This window comes from Miniopterus schreibersii (assembly GCF_964146895.1).
Source record: "Miniopterus schreibersii genome assembly, chromosome: 12".
Taxonomy (NCBI): domain Eukaryota; kingdom Metazoa; phylum Chordata; class Mammalia; order Chiroptera; family Miniopteridae; genus Miniopterus; species Miniopterus schreibersii.
Genome location: NC_138112.1, coordinates 41,805,971 through 41,823,434, shown reverse-complemented (window position 1 = coordinate 41,823,434; position 17,464 = coordinate 41,805,971). Strand labels below are relative to the sequence as shown.

Genomic DNA, 17,464 nt, shown 5'->3' with positions numbered 1-17,464 from the left:
ACACACACACACCCCCTTCCTCACATGCACACGAACCCGTCTGTTCCATTTCGACCTATGTTTCTAGTTGTCTCTGTAGTAACTCCTGCTGGATTCACAAGATCAGTCTTTGGAGCATCATTCCCCAAGTGGAGTCCTTGGACTAACAGCATAGGAATCACCAGAGGGCCTGAATTAAAATGCAGATTCCTGGGTCCCACTTTAGATCTGTGGAATTAGCATTTCTGGAAGAAGGTCCAAGAAGCTTCACACTTGGGGATTCTAGTGCACAATGAAGTTGGAGAAACAATGCTAGAGTTTGATACCTGCAATTCTAGTAGTTACCACCATGTGGCTTTGCCAGTGGGAGCCTGTACCCTGTAGATGGTTGGTGTAGACGCCTGAGCAAAGAGTGATTAGTACCCAGGACAGTCTCCTCTGGTTCCATCTACAAAACCACAATTATTTATGGGTGTAACAGCACGCATGGCATTCCCATCAGGAATTTCTCTCATAATAACCAAGAAGGAGAGATAATCCAGGACTAGATGCCTGTGGAAGGGCAGGGGTGAAGGCACAGTAGGCCAGGGTGGGTGGGGGAAGCTTGTCATGCCTGGGGTGACTGACCCATGGCCAGAAGCTGGGGATAAGAACTACGTAGGGTCAGGCAGCTGTCACCAGGAAGACCTGAGGCCACAGGCCTTGCAGCACCAATCCTGAGAGCTCTACTGGTGAATATATATTCTGGATGACATGTGATGGCCCAAGGCTAGAGTTGCCAGATTTAGCAAATTAAAATATAAGACATGCAGTTAAATTGGAATTTTAGATTAAAAAACACACATTTTTTTTTTAGTGTATGTCCCATGCAATATTTGGGTATATTTATACTAAAAAAGTTATGTATTGCTTATCTGAAATTCATATTTAAGTGTGTGTCCTGTATTTTATCTGGGAACCCTACCCAGGGCCTCTCTGAGCTGCCTCTAACCTCCAAAGAAGTCTAGAGCCTCCAAGTGACTCTCCCAGAGCCTGGAGCTCCGTGACCTTGGCTCTAGGTGGGCAGTGTACCCAAGGGAGGTGAGGAGGGTAAGGACAGGGTATGGACTTCCAGGAAAGGGGCAGCCCTTCCTCACCCGTGTCTGGGAAAGAGCAGGAAACAAACCTGTGCTGATTGGCGCCTGTGAGATGCTGGCACTGTGCTACGCCTTCCAATATTATTTCACTTAGTTTCCCTACAACCCTATGAGTTAAGTGTCATCACTATCATTCCCACTTTAGAGACGAGGAGACTGGGGCTGCACCATGTTAAGACGACAGGGCTGTGGGACAGGGGAACAGGGATTAAAGCCCCTGGGGCTGTTGCCAGGTCTCGGATTAGCTGAATCTCCCCGGCCCTTCTCTCTGGTAATCTCAAGTGTTTAAGGTGGGAGTGGCCCCCACCCGCAAGTCCGAGACAGGAAATGTTCCCAGTTTCTCCTGGCGCAGGGCCAGGGTCCTGTCCTGGCTCACATGCTTGCTGAGGAGTTCAGGCTGGGAGGCAGATCTGCAGAGTTCCCTTGGTCCCCAGCTGGCCAGGACAGTGCCCAGCGACACGAGATGCCCATGGGCATTGCCATGTGCTGTGTGGGTACCCATGGGAGGGCCCCAGGGTGAGTTGCTGCCTCACAGGTCCAGCCTGCCCTGGGCTGGCCCGGTCAGCTTCCCCTGCCCATAGGCCCTGAGCCGGGCCAGAGGGGGCTCCCGGAGGAGCTCTGGGCTCTAAGTCCCAGCCCCTCGGAGGAGGCGGGCAGCCCAGGCTCCACAGCCAGAGGCTTCTCAGCTCTGAGCTCCGGAGCCAGATGTAACATTGACCTTAAATGGTAAAAGCTCCCCAGAGTGAAGAGAGGCTGGCCAGAGGAGGAAGAGGGAATAACTCAGTTTTAGGTAAGTCGTGCTATATCCAAGAATAACCTGCCTCTTCAGCTGGGAAGCGGAGGGAAACGTCTCCTCCTTAAAGGTACAGGGTGCTGGGAGGGGCGCTTGACTTTACTTTCCAGGGGTGTTGGCTTTGTTGGGTGACATTTCAGCTGACTATTTTTATGTCCTAATTTTTCAATAAGAAGTGAATCTTGCCAGTCCTAACTTAGCTAAATTGTGCTGCTTTTGCTTGCTGTTGGAAAACACACAGGTTAGGGTGAAAATGTGGGAGCTCCCCACCCCCAGATTTCCTGTGCGCTCCTTTGGGACAATAGAGCGTCCCCAGATTATGCGAGCCTGCGCCGCCTGCACCCCCCGCCCTTCTTTCCCAGCCTGGCTGTGTTTACTATGCCTCTCTCTGCCCCCCACCCACCCACCCCATGCCAGCCCCTATCCCCCTCAGTCCCTGTGTTAGCCCATCCTTGACCTGCACTGTTTCTGTTCCTGCCTCTCCTGTCCTGTGTTTCTGTTCCTGCCTCTCCTATCCTGTGTCCTGTGTCCTGTGTCCTGTGTCCTGTGTCCTGTGTCCTGTGTTTTTATCTCTGTCCCCATCTCTCCTATTTCCAACTTTGGCCCCTGTGCCCTTTCCCTGCTCCCTAGAGGGTGTGTGCCTAGTCTGTGCCCCAAGCCCTGCTCACCTCCAGATGCTCGGTGTCAAATCTGTTTCTAGAATGAGCGGCACTGAGGCTGGATTTCTCCTAAAGAAAGGCCAGAGGGGGCCTAGCATCCTGCTTCCTCCTGCCGGGTTACAAGTTGTAAAGCCTAGAGATGCTCCGCAGTTTGAGTCAACAGAGTGGGTCTGGCACCCCTGGCCAGCACTCCTGCCTCCCAGAGCTACACAGCTGCTGTTCTCTTAACACTTTTCAGGCTGCTCTTTGGGGGTCTCAGTGGGAAGTTAAGCAGCCCACGGGGTTGCCTGTGCTAGGTCTCCTGCAGGAAAAAAAGGGAAGCTTCCCAGGGTGGGAGCACTAGGGAGTTAGAGCCTGCTAAGGGTTATGTCATCCCACCAGAGGGCAATGCCAGGCTGGTGAAACAGGTGGAGTTAACTCCCCCAACCTCACCCCAACACTTTTATGGGAGGAAACTCAGGTTAAGTGACTTGCCTAAGATCAGACTCCTAAGGAAAAGCAGAGCTAGGGCCCTAACCCAAGTTGGTATGACTCCAACTCCAGTGCCCCTGCCCCTTATCACAAATGCGAGTGTGAGCACATTTCTGCTTTGAGTATGTCTTGTGAGCTTTGACCTAATGGACAAAACAGTTACTGTTGTTATGTTTGTTTAGTCCATGATTCAGTGGTGTGTGTGTGTGTGTGTGTATACACAGCCGGTGTGCCTTCCTGTGTACTTGGTAGTAAGGAGGACATTCCTGCATTCTCTCTAAGATCATCTGGGAGGTATGATCATGTGCCAATTGCATGATCAATGATTCGCATCAACACGTTTCCCCGGAAGAAAAAAAGCAAACACGCTGTTCTTACTATGCATGAAACACTGTTCTAAGCACGTCCCATGTAGTAATTCAAGACTTCTACAGCCCTATACAGCAGGGATCGTTATCACTACCCTCGTCTTGTAGGTGGGGACATTTTAGCACAGAGACATGGCACAGCTGGCATTTGATCCCAGGCTGGCCATCTCTGGAGGCTCGGCCCTGAAGCACCACCTCAAGCTCTGCTCATCTCTGCTTGGTACCAGGGCACCGGCTCTAGCAGTGCTGCACCTGAGGCTTTCTCCCTGTGGTGTTGTGGGCTCTTTCCTTCAACGCTATGAGGGGCATGTCTTCACAGGGAGGACACAAGGACTAGGGGATGTAGGTGACTTGCCAAGGCCACCCAACCACCAAGTGACAGAACAGGGGATTTAGTAGCTTGGATGACGATAAGGGTAGTTAGGACCGAGTAATACCTCCCACTTGAAACTAATCCCCGGGGGGTTCCCAGTGTCAGCCTGAGGGGTTCCCTGTGCCTGTGAGAGGAAGCTTGAGTCTGTGCCTGGTGGGCTGAGCTGCATGTACAGTTCTCGGTCTCCCAAATATTCCCTGTCCTTTCCTCTAAGTCTTGGTAATAAAGATGGATGGATGCACCCCCATGCCCAGCAGGAGCGGAGACTGAGCCCCTGAGGGTGGAGACCCATCTCATTCTCCACTGCGTGTCCTGCCGCAGAGTGATGCGGGAGTGTTCCACGCTCAGGGTCGCTATGTTTTTCTTATGAAGGAATGGACAAAATGCTTACAAAGTGTATTCTGGTTAAACAGGGGCCTGGGTTTATAATGATCAGATTCTTCCACTCTGGCTTGAGAGGATGCAAGGTGGGGATCTCAAGTAATCCACCCCCTCCCTACCCTGCCACAGCCCCATGAAGCCACTGGGCTGCCCCTCAGCCGTCCTCTCTGTGGCTTGACAGTCAGCAGAGAGATTCTGTTTGCTGCCTGATGAGGCACCGGGCATGATGGATGGGGAGGAGAGGTCCGGGAGCCCCCAGACTCTGTCCCTGCCCCCTGGGGAGCTCTGTGAGTCAGGGGAGGGAGAGAGAACTGAGTTCTTGTGTAGTAAATGTAAGAGGAAGGAGGAGAGAAAATTGACATAAATTGAGTTCCTACCTTGTGCCAGGATCTATGCTAGAACCATTATTTAATTTAGTCCTTGTGATAGGGACAAGGACACTACTGCCGAAAGAGGTGAAGTGACGCCCAAGGGCACAGAGCAGGCAGGTGGTGAGCAGGGGTTCCAGCTCAGGCTGCCTCGGTCCAAAGCAGGCACTCCCTGTGTTAGACGCCACCCTGCCTCTAGTTAGTCACCTGGCTCTCGGGGCAGTTACCATGTGTCACAGTCCAAATGATGGAAAAATGAAGAAAAGGGAGTATTGTGCTTGCCCTGTGGACCTTGGAGGCCAGACTCTGAGTTCAGGCGACAGCCCAGGGTGCCTCCACTGGATGGGTCTTCAGACCCAGAGCCTTAGCAGAGGCAAAGTGACCTTGGAAGAGCCCTGCCTTCTCTGTGAGGTTCCTCTCCAGGGGAGAAGGGAAGCAGGTGACAGTCAGCCAGACAGAAGACCCCTCTCCCAGTTGGCCACAGATGTGAAAACCAGTCTGTGAAGACCAGGCACAATCAGCTCTGGTTAGTTCTTTCCTGGTATTTTTTATTTATAATTTTTACTCAAAAATTTTCCTGGTAATAAAAGTCATGAATGTTCTTTGTTAAACTTTCTTGGAAAATATAGAAATTAGTGTAAGTAAGAAATTTGGAAATAAATGCATCGAAATTTTAAAAATCCCTCCAGAGTCCTTTTGATCAGAGATAAATATTATTAACAATATGATGTGTTTCTTTCTTTATATGTCTCTATATTTTATAAAACTAGGGTCTTACTATGTGTGGTTTTAGAGTCTGCTTTTAAAAAAATTTTAAACACTTAATTTTTTATAGTATTTTTTAAGTTCACAACAATGTTGAATAGAAGGTACAGAATTCCTATATAGCCCCCGCCCCCACTCCTGCATAGCCTCCCCATTATCAACATCCTCCAGAGTAGGGCAACCGTTACGACTGATGAGCCTGCATTGGCACCATTATTATCCAAAGGCCGTAGTTTACATTAGGGTTCATTCTTGGTGCTGTACCTTTTATGAGTTGTATAATGATGTATTCACCATGATAGCATCCTAGAGTATTTTCATTGCCTTAAAAATCCTCTGTGCTCCACCTATTCATCCCTCTTCCTCTCCTATCCTGTAGCAAGCACTGATCTTTTTACTGCCTCTATAGTTTTGCCTTTTCCAGAATGTCATATAATTAGAATCATATAGTATGTACCCTCTTCAGATTGGCTTCTTTCACTTAGTAATATGCATTTAAGTTTCCTCCATGTCTTTTTATGGCTTGGTAGCTCAATTTTTTTTCTAGCACTGAATAATATTCCATTGTCGGATGGACTATAGCTTATTTATCCACTTACCTAATGAAGTACATCTTAGTCTGCTTTTTTAAGTGAATATTCTATCATGATCATTTTTCCATGTCATTAAAGATCTTCAAAGCATGATTTTGCAATAGTTGTCTAACCTAGAATAATTTTAGCTGTGCAACAGTTTAATTATCATTCCTCTTGTTAAGCATTTGCAAATGTGGTTTTCTTTGGGAACAGTCATCAGGCACATGCATGATGGCCTTTCCATATTTATGGAATTTGGAGGCTTGGCCCTCAGAGGCAGGCTGGTTCTGTGTGGCCCATGGTGTGGGCTGCAAGATACTGATAAGTGGGATACTGACTCAGCCTAAGCACGCAAACTCACATCAGAATGTTGTTCCCATTTAAGTTCTTTATGGTCCTTAGCAAGGAGAAAGCTTCCATCTGAGGTACCCAGGAATGAGGGGTGCTGCAGGACCTCTCAGGGCTAGAACGGGAGTCGCAGGCAAATTGGGACAAGTATGCATCTGGTCTGAGCCTGGAGTGCTTTCTCCACCTTTTGGACACTTGCTCATCTCCTTTCTTGACAAAATGAGAGCAAGCCTTGGACCCAGAAATTTTGTCAGGCAATAGTTAGAATTTAATAACTATTTTCATTTAATTCAGTTTTGCAACTCTTCTCTATTTGTGTATAAGTGGTACTGATTTTTATTTTTTATTTATTTTAGTTTATTTATTTTTTATATCTTTATTGATTTCAGAGGCAGGAAGGGAGAGAGACAGAAACATCAATGATGAGAGAGTCATTGGCTGCATCCTGAAAGCCCCCGACTGGGGATCGAGCCCACAAACCAGGCATGTGCCCTGACTGGGAATCAAACTGCGATCTCCTGGATCCTAGGTCGATGCTCAACTGCTGAGCCATGCTGGTTGGGCTACAGTTTTCTTTTTAAATTAATGTGATGATAAGAGTAGTTAGTACTTACTGAGTGCTTACTGTGTAGTAGGTGCTGTTTTGATACTTTACCCACAGTATCTCATTTAGACCTCACAGCAACCCCCTGAGTAGTTACTATTATTATCCCTGTTATACAGATGGGGAAACTGAGGCACAGGCGGGGTAAGGAACTTGCCCAACAACACGAAGCTGGTAAATGGCAGAGCTGGGATTTCGACCCTGGCCTTCTGGCCCCTCTCTAGTCAAATCAGAGAATAGTAAATCAGTAATGGACAGGTGGCACACAGACGTGGCGGGAATTGTGAGGGTCGTGTGCAGATGACTCAAGTTTAGGAAACACTGGCTCGGAGGAAAGCGGGTTCTACGAGCAGGGATGCCAGGGAGTGCAGGTGTCGGGGAAGCTGGCCACCCCGGCTAAGCCAGGGAAAGTTAGGAACCTATGCACTGGCCGGAGAGGCTCAGAGGACGAGAAGATGCGCTGCTTACAGTGGGGCTGTAGGTCTAGGATGTGGTGCAGAGGCCATGGTGGCCGCCCCAGGAGGGACACACGGAGGCCACGGGGAGTTCTGCCACTGACAGAACAGGGAGGATGTTTCCAGAGAATCCAAGGTTCCTAGTTCATCAGAAAGAGAAGAAAACCTGAAGACACCCTTGACTGCTCACACAGGTGTGGTCAAAAGAGCCCTGACCCGGAGTTTGGGGGCGGGTTCAGTGTTGACCAGTTCTCTCCTCATTGTCACAGCAGGAGATGGCACCACATGCTAGAGGCAGCACAGTGCCACTGCTGACCTTCTGCACACCTCGAGCTACAGCGAATCTCTCTGAGCCTCAGTTTCCTCTCTTGTAAAAAGGAGATAATGACGCTGCCCACTCTGCAGGGTTAAATTCCTTAGCCCAGTGTCTGTTAGCGCCCAGTAAATGTTAGCTGAGATTGTCCCTAGCCCCTTCAGGGATTCCATCAAGAAGACTTTGGCACTGGGTTTGAGGCTCTGACTGCCCATAGTTCTGGGTCCCATTCTCACCTCCATCAATGCCCCAAGGAGAGTGGCAGACTTATTCCCTAGATAATTGGCCATTGGTATCTGGTGGGGTTTCAAGGAGGCCAGGTAAAAATCACCTCCTTCCATTGATTAAGTTCAAACGCTGGTTGAGGAGTCAGTCTAATATCACCCTCTGACAGAAAGTGTATTGGAGAATGTGGTTTATATCGGCTGGCAAGTAAGCTTTCAATATGGAATTAATACCCCCAGCCCTATGCAGTGCCCTCTGGTGGAGGCAGGTCCCTTTGAGCCTTGGAGCAGGAGGAGCACAGTGGAAGGTGTGTTCCCTGCAGGCAGCTCATTCCTAAGAGAAGGGGAGTAGGAAAGACAGTGAAAGTCTCCCAGTATCCGTCCCTGTCGCCACATCCTAAGCTGAAGTGAAGACAGCATATAAGCTGGGATCCTGGGATCTAGGCTTGGCTCTGTCTCCTGGATGCTGTGCCCTTGAGCAAATCACTTCTCCCTTCCCAGGCCTTGGCTTCCTCATCTGGGCACTGTTCACCCCCAAAGCCTGGTGATTCGCCCTGGCAGTCCCATGATTGAAGCCATCCCAGAGCAATAACTGTGTTGGACACTGCGTCTGTGACAAGGGGGTTGCAGGTGTGTTAGAAGAGTTGGCTATTATTGTTCATTCTTTAAAAACCCCATGCAGGGCCTTTAGGGAGAGCTAGGACCGGCATCAGGTCCAAAGTAAACGGAAGGCTGTGCTTTTAAGAAAACATTTATTGCTGAAGGGAAGGCCTATTTATTCTCTTTTTAACAAGGCATTTGACTCATGCTTTGGACATTTGCTGCTCAGATCAGAGACAACAGTCTCATGTTTGTCACTAACAAAAGCAGCCTCTGGAGCCTGGTCCCACTCTCCTCACACCATAGCTGCTCTTGGGGCAGTTGGGTATGTCTTATGGGCGGTGGGGACAAAAAGAGTGGATTTCAGTCTTTTGGAAGCGATGAACCTCACAGGCACCATAATTTGAGGGGCCTTCAGGAGACATTGAGCACCCCCTGAGTGGAGAAGATCTGGAGAACTTGAGGAGACACAGGGACATGGTCCTGGAAGCTAACTACCATGTGCATTGTACATCCTCAGACGATCTCCTGTGTTATCTGGGTAACTTTTCATGATTTCACAGTTCTGTGTACTCTAGGTAGCATAGCCCCTCTCATCCCACCCCCAGGGCCATATTAGGATTTTTAGGGGCCCTAGTCACTTTTGCCTTCATGGGCTCCTTCTTACCTAAGAAATGTATTTTATAACTCTGTTGCTGTACATAAATATATTAATGTTATCTATGAAAACTTTTTTTTTTACCAAGTAGTTCATGTTATCTTCTGATTGTAAAAGAAATGAGAACATTTTCATGGGCTCTAGGCACTGTTCCCCCACAGTTACTGGGGAAGTCAGCCCTGACCCACCACCTTACCATCCAGAGCACAGCCTAGGGACCCACAGCATCAGCATCACCTGGGAGCTTGTTAGAAATGCAGACTCGTGTGCGCTGCCTCAGACCTCCTGGGTTAGAACCTGAGGCTCAGCAAGACCGTCAGGTAATCTGTGTTCACACTATAGTCTTAGCTGAGCTGCCTATGACAGTTGCCAAGGTGCTACTGGGAATATTTGAATCACAGGTCATACTGTACCCCAAATCCTATGTGAAGGATATACCTGGCACTGAACGGCCACGTGAATGCCAGTTTCTGGATGTCCCTGTCTGCCAAAGCCACTCTCCTCTCTCACCCAGTCAGTGCTTTCTCCACCACTCAGTGCAGAGGTGAGACCTAGGGAGAGGGGCTGCATTGACTTCTGAGTAAGTCCTTCCAGCTTTCCCATAAGCACTTCGCCTCCAGAGCCATCTCAGCAGAGGAAGAGATGGACACAGGAGGCGGACGGCTCTCAGCCTCAACCCAAAGGTGACACACAGTCTGTTGGCCAGAGCTAGTCACACAGCCCCAACCATCTGCAAGGGAGTCTGGGAACTGCGGAGAGACACAAGAATATTCAGGGAGCACCAACCACCTCTGCTGCAGGCAGAGAATTAGTAAGGCCAATACCAGCTGCTGCAGAGCCTGAGGCCTCCCGGAGGTGAGGCAGAGAAGTCCTAGAAAAACTGGGAGAGTTAATTCAGGAGCAAAGACACACACTCCATCAGGGCTTTCCTTCTTGCAACAAGGGGGAGGGGAGCTTCAATTGGGCAACAGAGAAAAAGGATCTGGTAACCAGGTTCATCCAGGAATCCTTGGCAGCCCACTTAATGCTGGCTATGTGTTCCATGCAGGGTTTTCTGCTACAGAACTCGCTGCAGGGTAGAGGTGGCCATCCTTGCATTAGACTTAAGTCAGCAAGATGTACATTCAGTGCCACTGAGATGTTGGGTTTGTTGCAGCAGCTACTTTTAATGATCCTGTTTTACTACCCAAGCAACCTTGCTATGGGCACCCGCTCCCATTTTCCTCAAAGGGAAGGACACTCACCACCTGTCACCGTTGCTGTCCTCTGCCTGCTGCTTTCCCATCAGCTTTTCTGCCTGCTTAGAGATCTAACTCCACCCTTCTCTGTACCGTGCCCCTGGATTAGAGGCCTGTTACAGTCTATGTCATAGGGAAAGAATCTCAAGATACCAGTGGAAAGTGAATAATTTGGATTTAGAATCTCTGTCTCTGACCCTCAGGTGCCTGTCTGTGAGGAAGAAAAAAACGCAGTAGAAGTAGAAGTCCTTCCAGCCATCAAGGGTAGGAAGGGTTATCCCTGGGGAACCATGGCCGTCTTTTAACTGGCTTCACTCTACCTTCGCTGAGAGTTTTGGTTTTTGTTTCTTTTGTTTTAATATGTCTTTATTGATTTCAGAGAGAGGAAGGGAGAGGGAGAGATAAAAATATGAATGATGAGAGTCGTTGATCGGCTGCCTCCTGCATGTCCCAACCCGGGCATGTGCCCTGTTGGAGAATCGAACCACGATCTCATGACTCATAAGTCTATGCTCAACTGCTGAGCCACACCGGCCGGGCTCGTTGAGAGGGTTTATAGAAGGAGCAGCTGCTGTGGCCTTGGGGCGGGAGTGCCAGGTGTAGACTATGCCCCCAATGGATGTGGGAAATCCCCTTCAGCAAGGCTCTGGAAAGATTTAAAATGCCAGCTACCCTTTAATGAACACTGATTATGTGCTAAACATTGTTCCCAGAAGTTCATGTGCGTTATATAACCTGCATGAATATAGTTATCCATGATTTACAAGTGAGGAAACTTTGGCACAGACAGATAAAGGAACTTGCCCAAGGTCACACAGCTCCCATGTGGCATGGCTGGGATATGACTCCAGGCAGCCTGACTCCAGAGTCCACGTACACAACCACTCTGCTCTCTCACCTCTAGCCACTCACTGATCTGAGAGGGTCTCTGACTAGTGTTTTGAGGAGGACATGTTGAGATAGTCCTTGAAAAACCATTCCTGGGTCAAATATGTTTGGGAAACATTCCATAGTATAATACTTTCTCTCCCTCTTGGAGATTTATACCGCATAGTTGCTTCTTAAAGGCTAGGAAGTCCTGTAGGACAGAAGCCTGTCTCATGCTGATATCCCCAAATGTACTGAAACACAGAAACCTGTATTTTCACAGCTCCTATAACAACATCACCGAGAACAGGGGTTGCAGAGAACAGATTTTGGGAAAAGCTGGCTAGGGACACTCTTGCTCGCGTGGAGGCAAGGTGGATTGTGTGGCATCTGGAAAGTGCCTGCAGAACTGCCATGGCAGGTGCTAAGTGGTCCAGTTCAGCCCCCAAAGCTTCTCCTTGGGATGCAGACAGTGGCCAGAGAGGAGACAGCACGAGTTCTGCTGGTTTCCAATCCCTCTTTGCTACCCATCAGCTCTGTTACTTTGGAAAAGTCACAGCACCACATTGAGTCGCAGTTTCCTTATTTGCAAGCTAACAGTCACCTCCTGGTATAGTTGGGGATTGAGTGAATGAAAACGCCTAAAGTGTCAGGGGCATGGCATGGCTTCGATGAGTGGGGAGTGTTGTCATTGTTATCTGCTGTCTGTTTTGCTTACCTTATTTTTTTAGTCTCCTACGCATTCCACATGGAAGTAGAAAGTACTAGTGTTGAAGACTTCCAAGCAGCAGGCTGGGCCCAATTCCACTGTGTCAGACTGGAGGTCATTGTGCCTCTTCTTTGCTCCAAGGAGGTCAGGGGACTCCCAGTCCAAGATATAGTTTCCCCGTGAGAAGGGAAAGGAGATGCCCTCTGGTTGAACTTGGGTGGAAAGAAAAATAGGGTAGAAATTTCAAGAGCTGAGGTTTAGCTTGTGGGCCACACTTAGAGTCATATCAACATCAAAGTTGCCCTATCAACAGGCATTGCCCTGGCCTGTGTGGCTCAGTTGGTTGAGCACAGTCCCCTGCACCGAGAGGTCACAGGTCCAATTCCTGGTCAGGGCACATGCCCGGGGTGTGGCCTTGATCCCCAGTAGGGGACGTGCAGAAGACAGCCAATGGATGCTTCTTTCTCGTAGGGATTTTTTTTCCTTTTCTCTCTCTCTCTCCCTTCCTCTCTCTCTAAAATCAATTTTAAAAAAGCATATTTTTTTTTTAAAAAAAGGAGCATTAACCCAGCATTCCAGAAGTTCTCAGAAGACCCAGAAAAGGCAAAAGTACAGGCAGAATCTGTCCTAGGAAAAAAGTTTTGATTATAAATGAGGTCCCAACTGGCAGAGTGTGTGCAGAAGTCTGTGCCAGCATTGACCAGTCACCTAGCAAGGGGAATTTCTAAACAATGGTGAATCTGAGAATAAATTTCAGAAGTTTTTTTTTTAAAGACCTTGGACAGAGAGGCAAATTGGAGAGAGGGCCACTGTGATGGTGTAGAAAGGGCCTTGGGCTGGGAGTCAGTCTCAGCTGGGCCCCAATGGCAATGACCTTGTCAAGTTACTTCACCCCACTGAACCTCAGCCTCCTTATCTGAAAAACAGACATAATAGTATCTACCTTATAGTATTGCCATGAGGAACAAATTAAATAATGAATCTGAAATAGCTTAGTCAATGGAAAGCACTAAACAGCAAGAGGTTGATATTAAAGACTAGGAGCACCCCATAAGGTTTGCCATCAGGAGATAATATCAAGATAAACAGGTCCCTTCTACAAAGCCGGTGGTGAAGTCAGCCAAACAGACCCAGCATGCTGGTGAGCATTGGAGATGGCAAGTGTAAGAGGCTTCCCAGTAATCACAGAATTACCTTATGGCCCAGCCATTCCATTCCTAAGTATGTACCCAAAAATACTGAAAGCAGGTGTTCAAATAAAAACTTGTACAATAATGTTTATAGCAGCACTATTCACAAGAGTCCAAAGGTGGAAATGACCCAAACATCCATCAACAGATGACTGGATAAACAAATGTGACATATCCATGCAATGAGATATTATTCAGTGATAAGAAGGAATGAAGTGTTGATACATGCTACAACATAGATGAATCTTGAAGACATTATGCTAAGTGAAAGAAGCCAGACACAAAGACCACATATCGTGATTCCATTTATATGAAATGTCCAGAATAAGAAAATCAATGGAGACAGAAAGCAGACTAGTGACTTCCAGGGCCTTGTGGGTGGAAGGAAGGGAGGACTGGGAAGCGACTGCTTAATGTATATGAGATTTCCCTTTGGGGTGGTGAGAAAGTTCTGGAACTAGATAGTGGTATTATGTGCATGGCATTGTGAATGCACTTAATGCCATGGAATTGCACGCTTTAAAATGGTTAAAATGGTGAATATTATGTTATGTGTATTTTATCACAATTTTTTTTAAAGGTTTCTGACGGAGGAGAAATGTGACCCAAAGGTCAGAATCCACTCTCTTAGAGTGTGGTTGGGGGGGTGGGGGGGTGGGGCGGGGAAGTCAGAGTTTGTCTCTGCAGCTGAGGTCTTGTGTCAACAAACTGACCAAGGGCCTATGTTGGCAAACCTTGTGCAAGGGCCCCAAGGGGATTCACAATTGAGTAAGACATGCTCTCTGCTCTCAAAATATCAATACAGCATGTTATTCCCACGTAAGGACAGAGTAACAGGTACTATATATATAACAAGGGAGTCAACTCAGGGAAGCGAGACATTTATTCGGCCTTGGCCATCTGTGAAGGCTTCTTGGGAAAGAAGATAGTTGAGGTGGGATTTTGGCAGGCAGGTTAGAAGTGGACGGGTTTCCTGCAGAAAGCGCAGGTGGGAGGGGGAGCGTTTCAGAGTGGGGAATGGGTTGATAGGAAACACGCACAGTATGCGCAGAGCCACGGAAGGGGGTCCTGAGAGATAAGCTCAAAAGGGCATTAGGGTGGCTAAGGGAATAAATCTTAAACATTCTCATCACAAGAAAAACAAAATGTTGGGGTAACTATATATATGGTGATGGATGTTAACTAACAAATCAATAGTTGTACACCAAAGACTAATGTTTTATGTCAATTATATCTGAATTTTAAAAAAGAGAAAAAAAGTAGGAACTGGGGTCCGAGTGTGGAGTGCTTGGAAGGTGGAGCTGAGGAAATGGGACTTGGCTGCCAGGTAGCAGGGAGCCAAGGAGTCTTCTGAGCTGAGGAGTGAGATGACTAAGTCTGTGTTTGAGAATGATCAGCATGATGGAAGATGGACTGGAGGGAAAGGACTGGGGACAAGGAGATGAGCTATGCCATAATCTCTGCAGGGGTCAAGGAGGTGTTCCCTAGAGGAATGTCAGCGGGAAGGGGGGAGGTAAGCCAAATCTGGTGAGCTTTGCATTAACCAAAATTCTTATTTGCTTGAATCAGCAACATTCCAATTTGATTAGATGATAACCAGGATTTTCTGGATCATGTAATTGAGAAGTCTAGGGCCGTTTCAGATATGGCTGGAGCCATGGGTCTCATTCCCTCTATCTTTCACCTATCCTTGGATTGGATCTCTTCTCAGGTGACCTCTCCCTTGTGGTGACACCATGGTACTTGCAGTTCCCAGTTTACATCCTATCCTTTCAGAACCCCCAGTATCAAGAACTCCCCCAAAAGTTTCAGAAACGTGGCCAAATTGAATTTATTGGCCCCATTTGAGTAATGCATATATGCCTCAATTAATCACCAGGGCCAGGGGCATGGGGTGTTCTCATGGGCCAGGGCTGTGACAGGCCCACTCCCACAGTGAGGCCAACCACCCTCACCCCAAGCCCAGAGACAATGAGGATGCTGCAGTTACCAGAAGAGGGGGGATTGGTGCCAAATGGGCACAAACTGCAGATGTCCCCTCAAAGCACCAACTCTGTGCCAAGTAGTTTATACTTCTCATTCCATTCTCTCAGCCATCCTGAGAGATGATTATTTCCATTTTTCAGAAGAGGAAACCAAGACTGTAGATGAGCTTGTCCTCCTCCCCACCCCTCGAGCACTTTCTCTGTTCTGAGCTGCATGGCATCTCTGAGGGAGGCAAACAGAGTCACTACAGAGAGTCACAGCTCAGAAAATAAGAACTGCACTGCAATCAGACAGCCCGTGCCGTGGTTAGAGATCCTGACCACTAACTGTTAGGAGATCAGAGGTCAGTCTCCAGGAGGCAGGGGAGATGCTCTTGGCCTGCATCATTCCTGTTCCATGAGCAAGCAGCTGGGAATCATGGTCCATCAGGTATGGTAGGAATCTCTAGACATGGGTTGTAACCTGGTGGTCATTCGGAAGCATTCATTGCAGGCAAACCATGAACACCACAGCGTCCCTGCCCTTAGCAAGGCATAGAGGGAGAGGGTGGGGGGACTGTTGTTAGGCAGGGTGGAGGGGATAAAGGGCATTGCATGCCTAGAGCACAGGATGTACGGAGGCGCAGAGGCATGCTTGGAGCGACAAGTCTTCAAGATGACAAAATTCCCTGAGAACCCAGAATAGTTTTGTCAGAGAAAGACAAACTGCTGTGGGAATGGCTTCTTTTGGCACCCAGAAAGCTGGAGCTCAGGCTACCCCAGGTGACTCTGCTTCCCCAGTCTTCATTTCTAGCAATTAATTCTCAACTAATGACAGAGAGCACCCAGGCCACTTCTCCAAGGGGCCCTCTCTGCCCGTCTGAGCCATGTGCCAGGTTAAAGGCCTTTGGCTTGGTAGCAACAAGCATAAATCTTGAGCATTTCCTGCTTGGGGAGCAGTGATGCAGAGTTGAGAGGGACTGGGCAGGAGTGGAAAGAACAAGAGAGTTTAATGGTAGCCCAGACCAAAACTGGGGCCTGACACAAGGCATTCTGGGTAAATAGAGATGTTTTAGAAATGCTGACATTCCCAGGGGACTGGGCCAGCCCAGGATGGAAGATAATTTTAGATGCTTTGACTGCTATTTTTAGAGCTTGGGCTGCATTAATTCACTACTGCTCCAAATGGTGGGCAGCCGGGTAGGTCTTCAGGGCCTGGGGGCTATTTCCCAGCAAGGCACTGATTCAGCCAGCCCAGAATCTGCAGGCCAGAGCCCCTGTCCCCTCACCCCCAGGCTCTGGGTTGCTGTGCAATTCCTAGTTAAGTGGTGGCACACAACACCCAAAGCACCCAACACCACTTCTCCAAAGAGCATCCTTCCTAAACGAATGCAAAGGGATGGGCCAACATCTTAGGATGTGACTGGAAGCTATTTCAGCAAATTGTGCCACTTGGACTCTGGCTAAGTCTGGAGTTAGGAGAAAGGGATCAGAGCAGGAGATGTTCAGAAACTTCCTTGGCCTTCCCTCCTCAGAGTTGGTTGACTTGGCAGGGAGCAGACACTGCAGGGAACAGAGTCATTTTTCCTCCTGAGCAGAGATTCCTTGTCACGGGCCCGTCAGCAGTAGAGAAGCCAGGAGACAGGGGAACCGGGCGTCGTGTGCCTTTATAGGGCCAGGTCTGGATGAGACGAGCGGAGAGAGGAACAGAACGTGTCCTGGGAAGTCTCCAGCTGAAAGCCCAGAGGAGCAGCGCTCGTGTGCTTGTAACAGGTCAAGCTCTCTGTGTCTAAAGCTAGGCCCACTGATGAAGAGGAAGGAGGATGGGCGTCTCCAGACTGAGGGATGAATCCTGCTCCTGGGCTTCATTTCGTAGAAACTTCAGGCGGAGAATAAAAGGCGTCATTCCCATTTGTGCTCGTACTTGTAAAAACACAACATATATTTGGATGTCTTTGTTAGAAGAATTCTTACTGCCTCCAATGAGAAATGGTGCTCCCTGCAAAAATGATTTGACTTTGGGGGATGCTGCATGTTGAGTGTGGTGCGGCGTGCGTGCTGCGTGTGTGTACATGTGCATGCATGTGCCCTGCGTACTCTGCAGCATCTTGAACGACTGCATGCCCCATGCAGCTCTCATTCCCCATGCTTGTAATTGCCTGACTGCTGCTCTGCCTCTTATCGTTGAGCTCAGCTCAGCCTACTTGGTTTACTACCGTGCACAGAGCTTGGCACTTTGCGGGTGCTCAGTAAATATTTGCTAAATGGAAAAATAGACAAGTGATGTGCACATGCATCTCAGTCAGTTTCTCTTTCTTTGGGGCATAGTCTTGCTCCTGTGTCTCTATGTGTCTGTCTCTCTGAGCTCATGTCCCTTGTCCCCGCATCTCTTTCTATTTCTTTTAGTCTATTTGTTGTCTCCTCTT

At 48.4% G+C, this 17,464-nt stretch overlaps 1 protein-coding gene across 2 annotated transcripts in view; it reads left to right on the top strand.

The window, feature by feature from the left end:
* Positions 1-1,838: 1,838 nt before the first annotated feature.
* IRAG1 (inositol 1,4,5-triphosphate receptor associated 1) overlaps positions 1,839-17,464 on the top strand; it is a gene marked incomplete at its 5' end in the record, with an annotated part of 96,672 nt that continues 81,046 nt past the window's right edge. For both annotated transcript variants that reach the window (XM_081155639.1, XM_081155638.1), the window contains one exon: positions 1,839-1,905. In XM_081155639.1, the coding sequence (XP_081011765.1) occupies positions 1,839-1,905 (67 nt within the window). The remainder of the gene's footprint in view (positions 1,906-17,464) is intronic.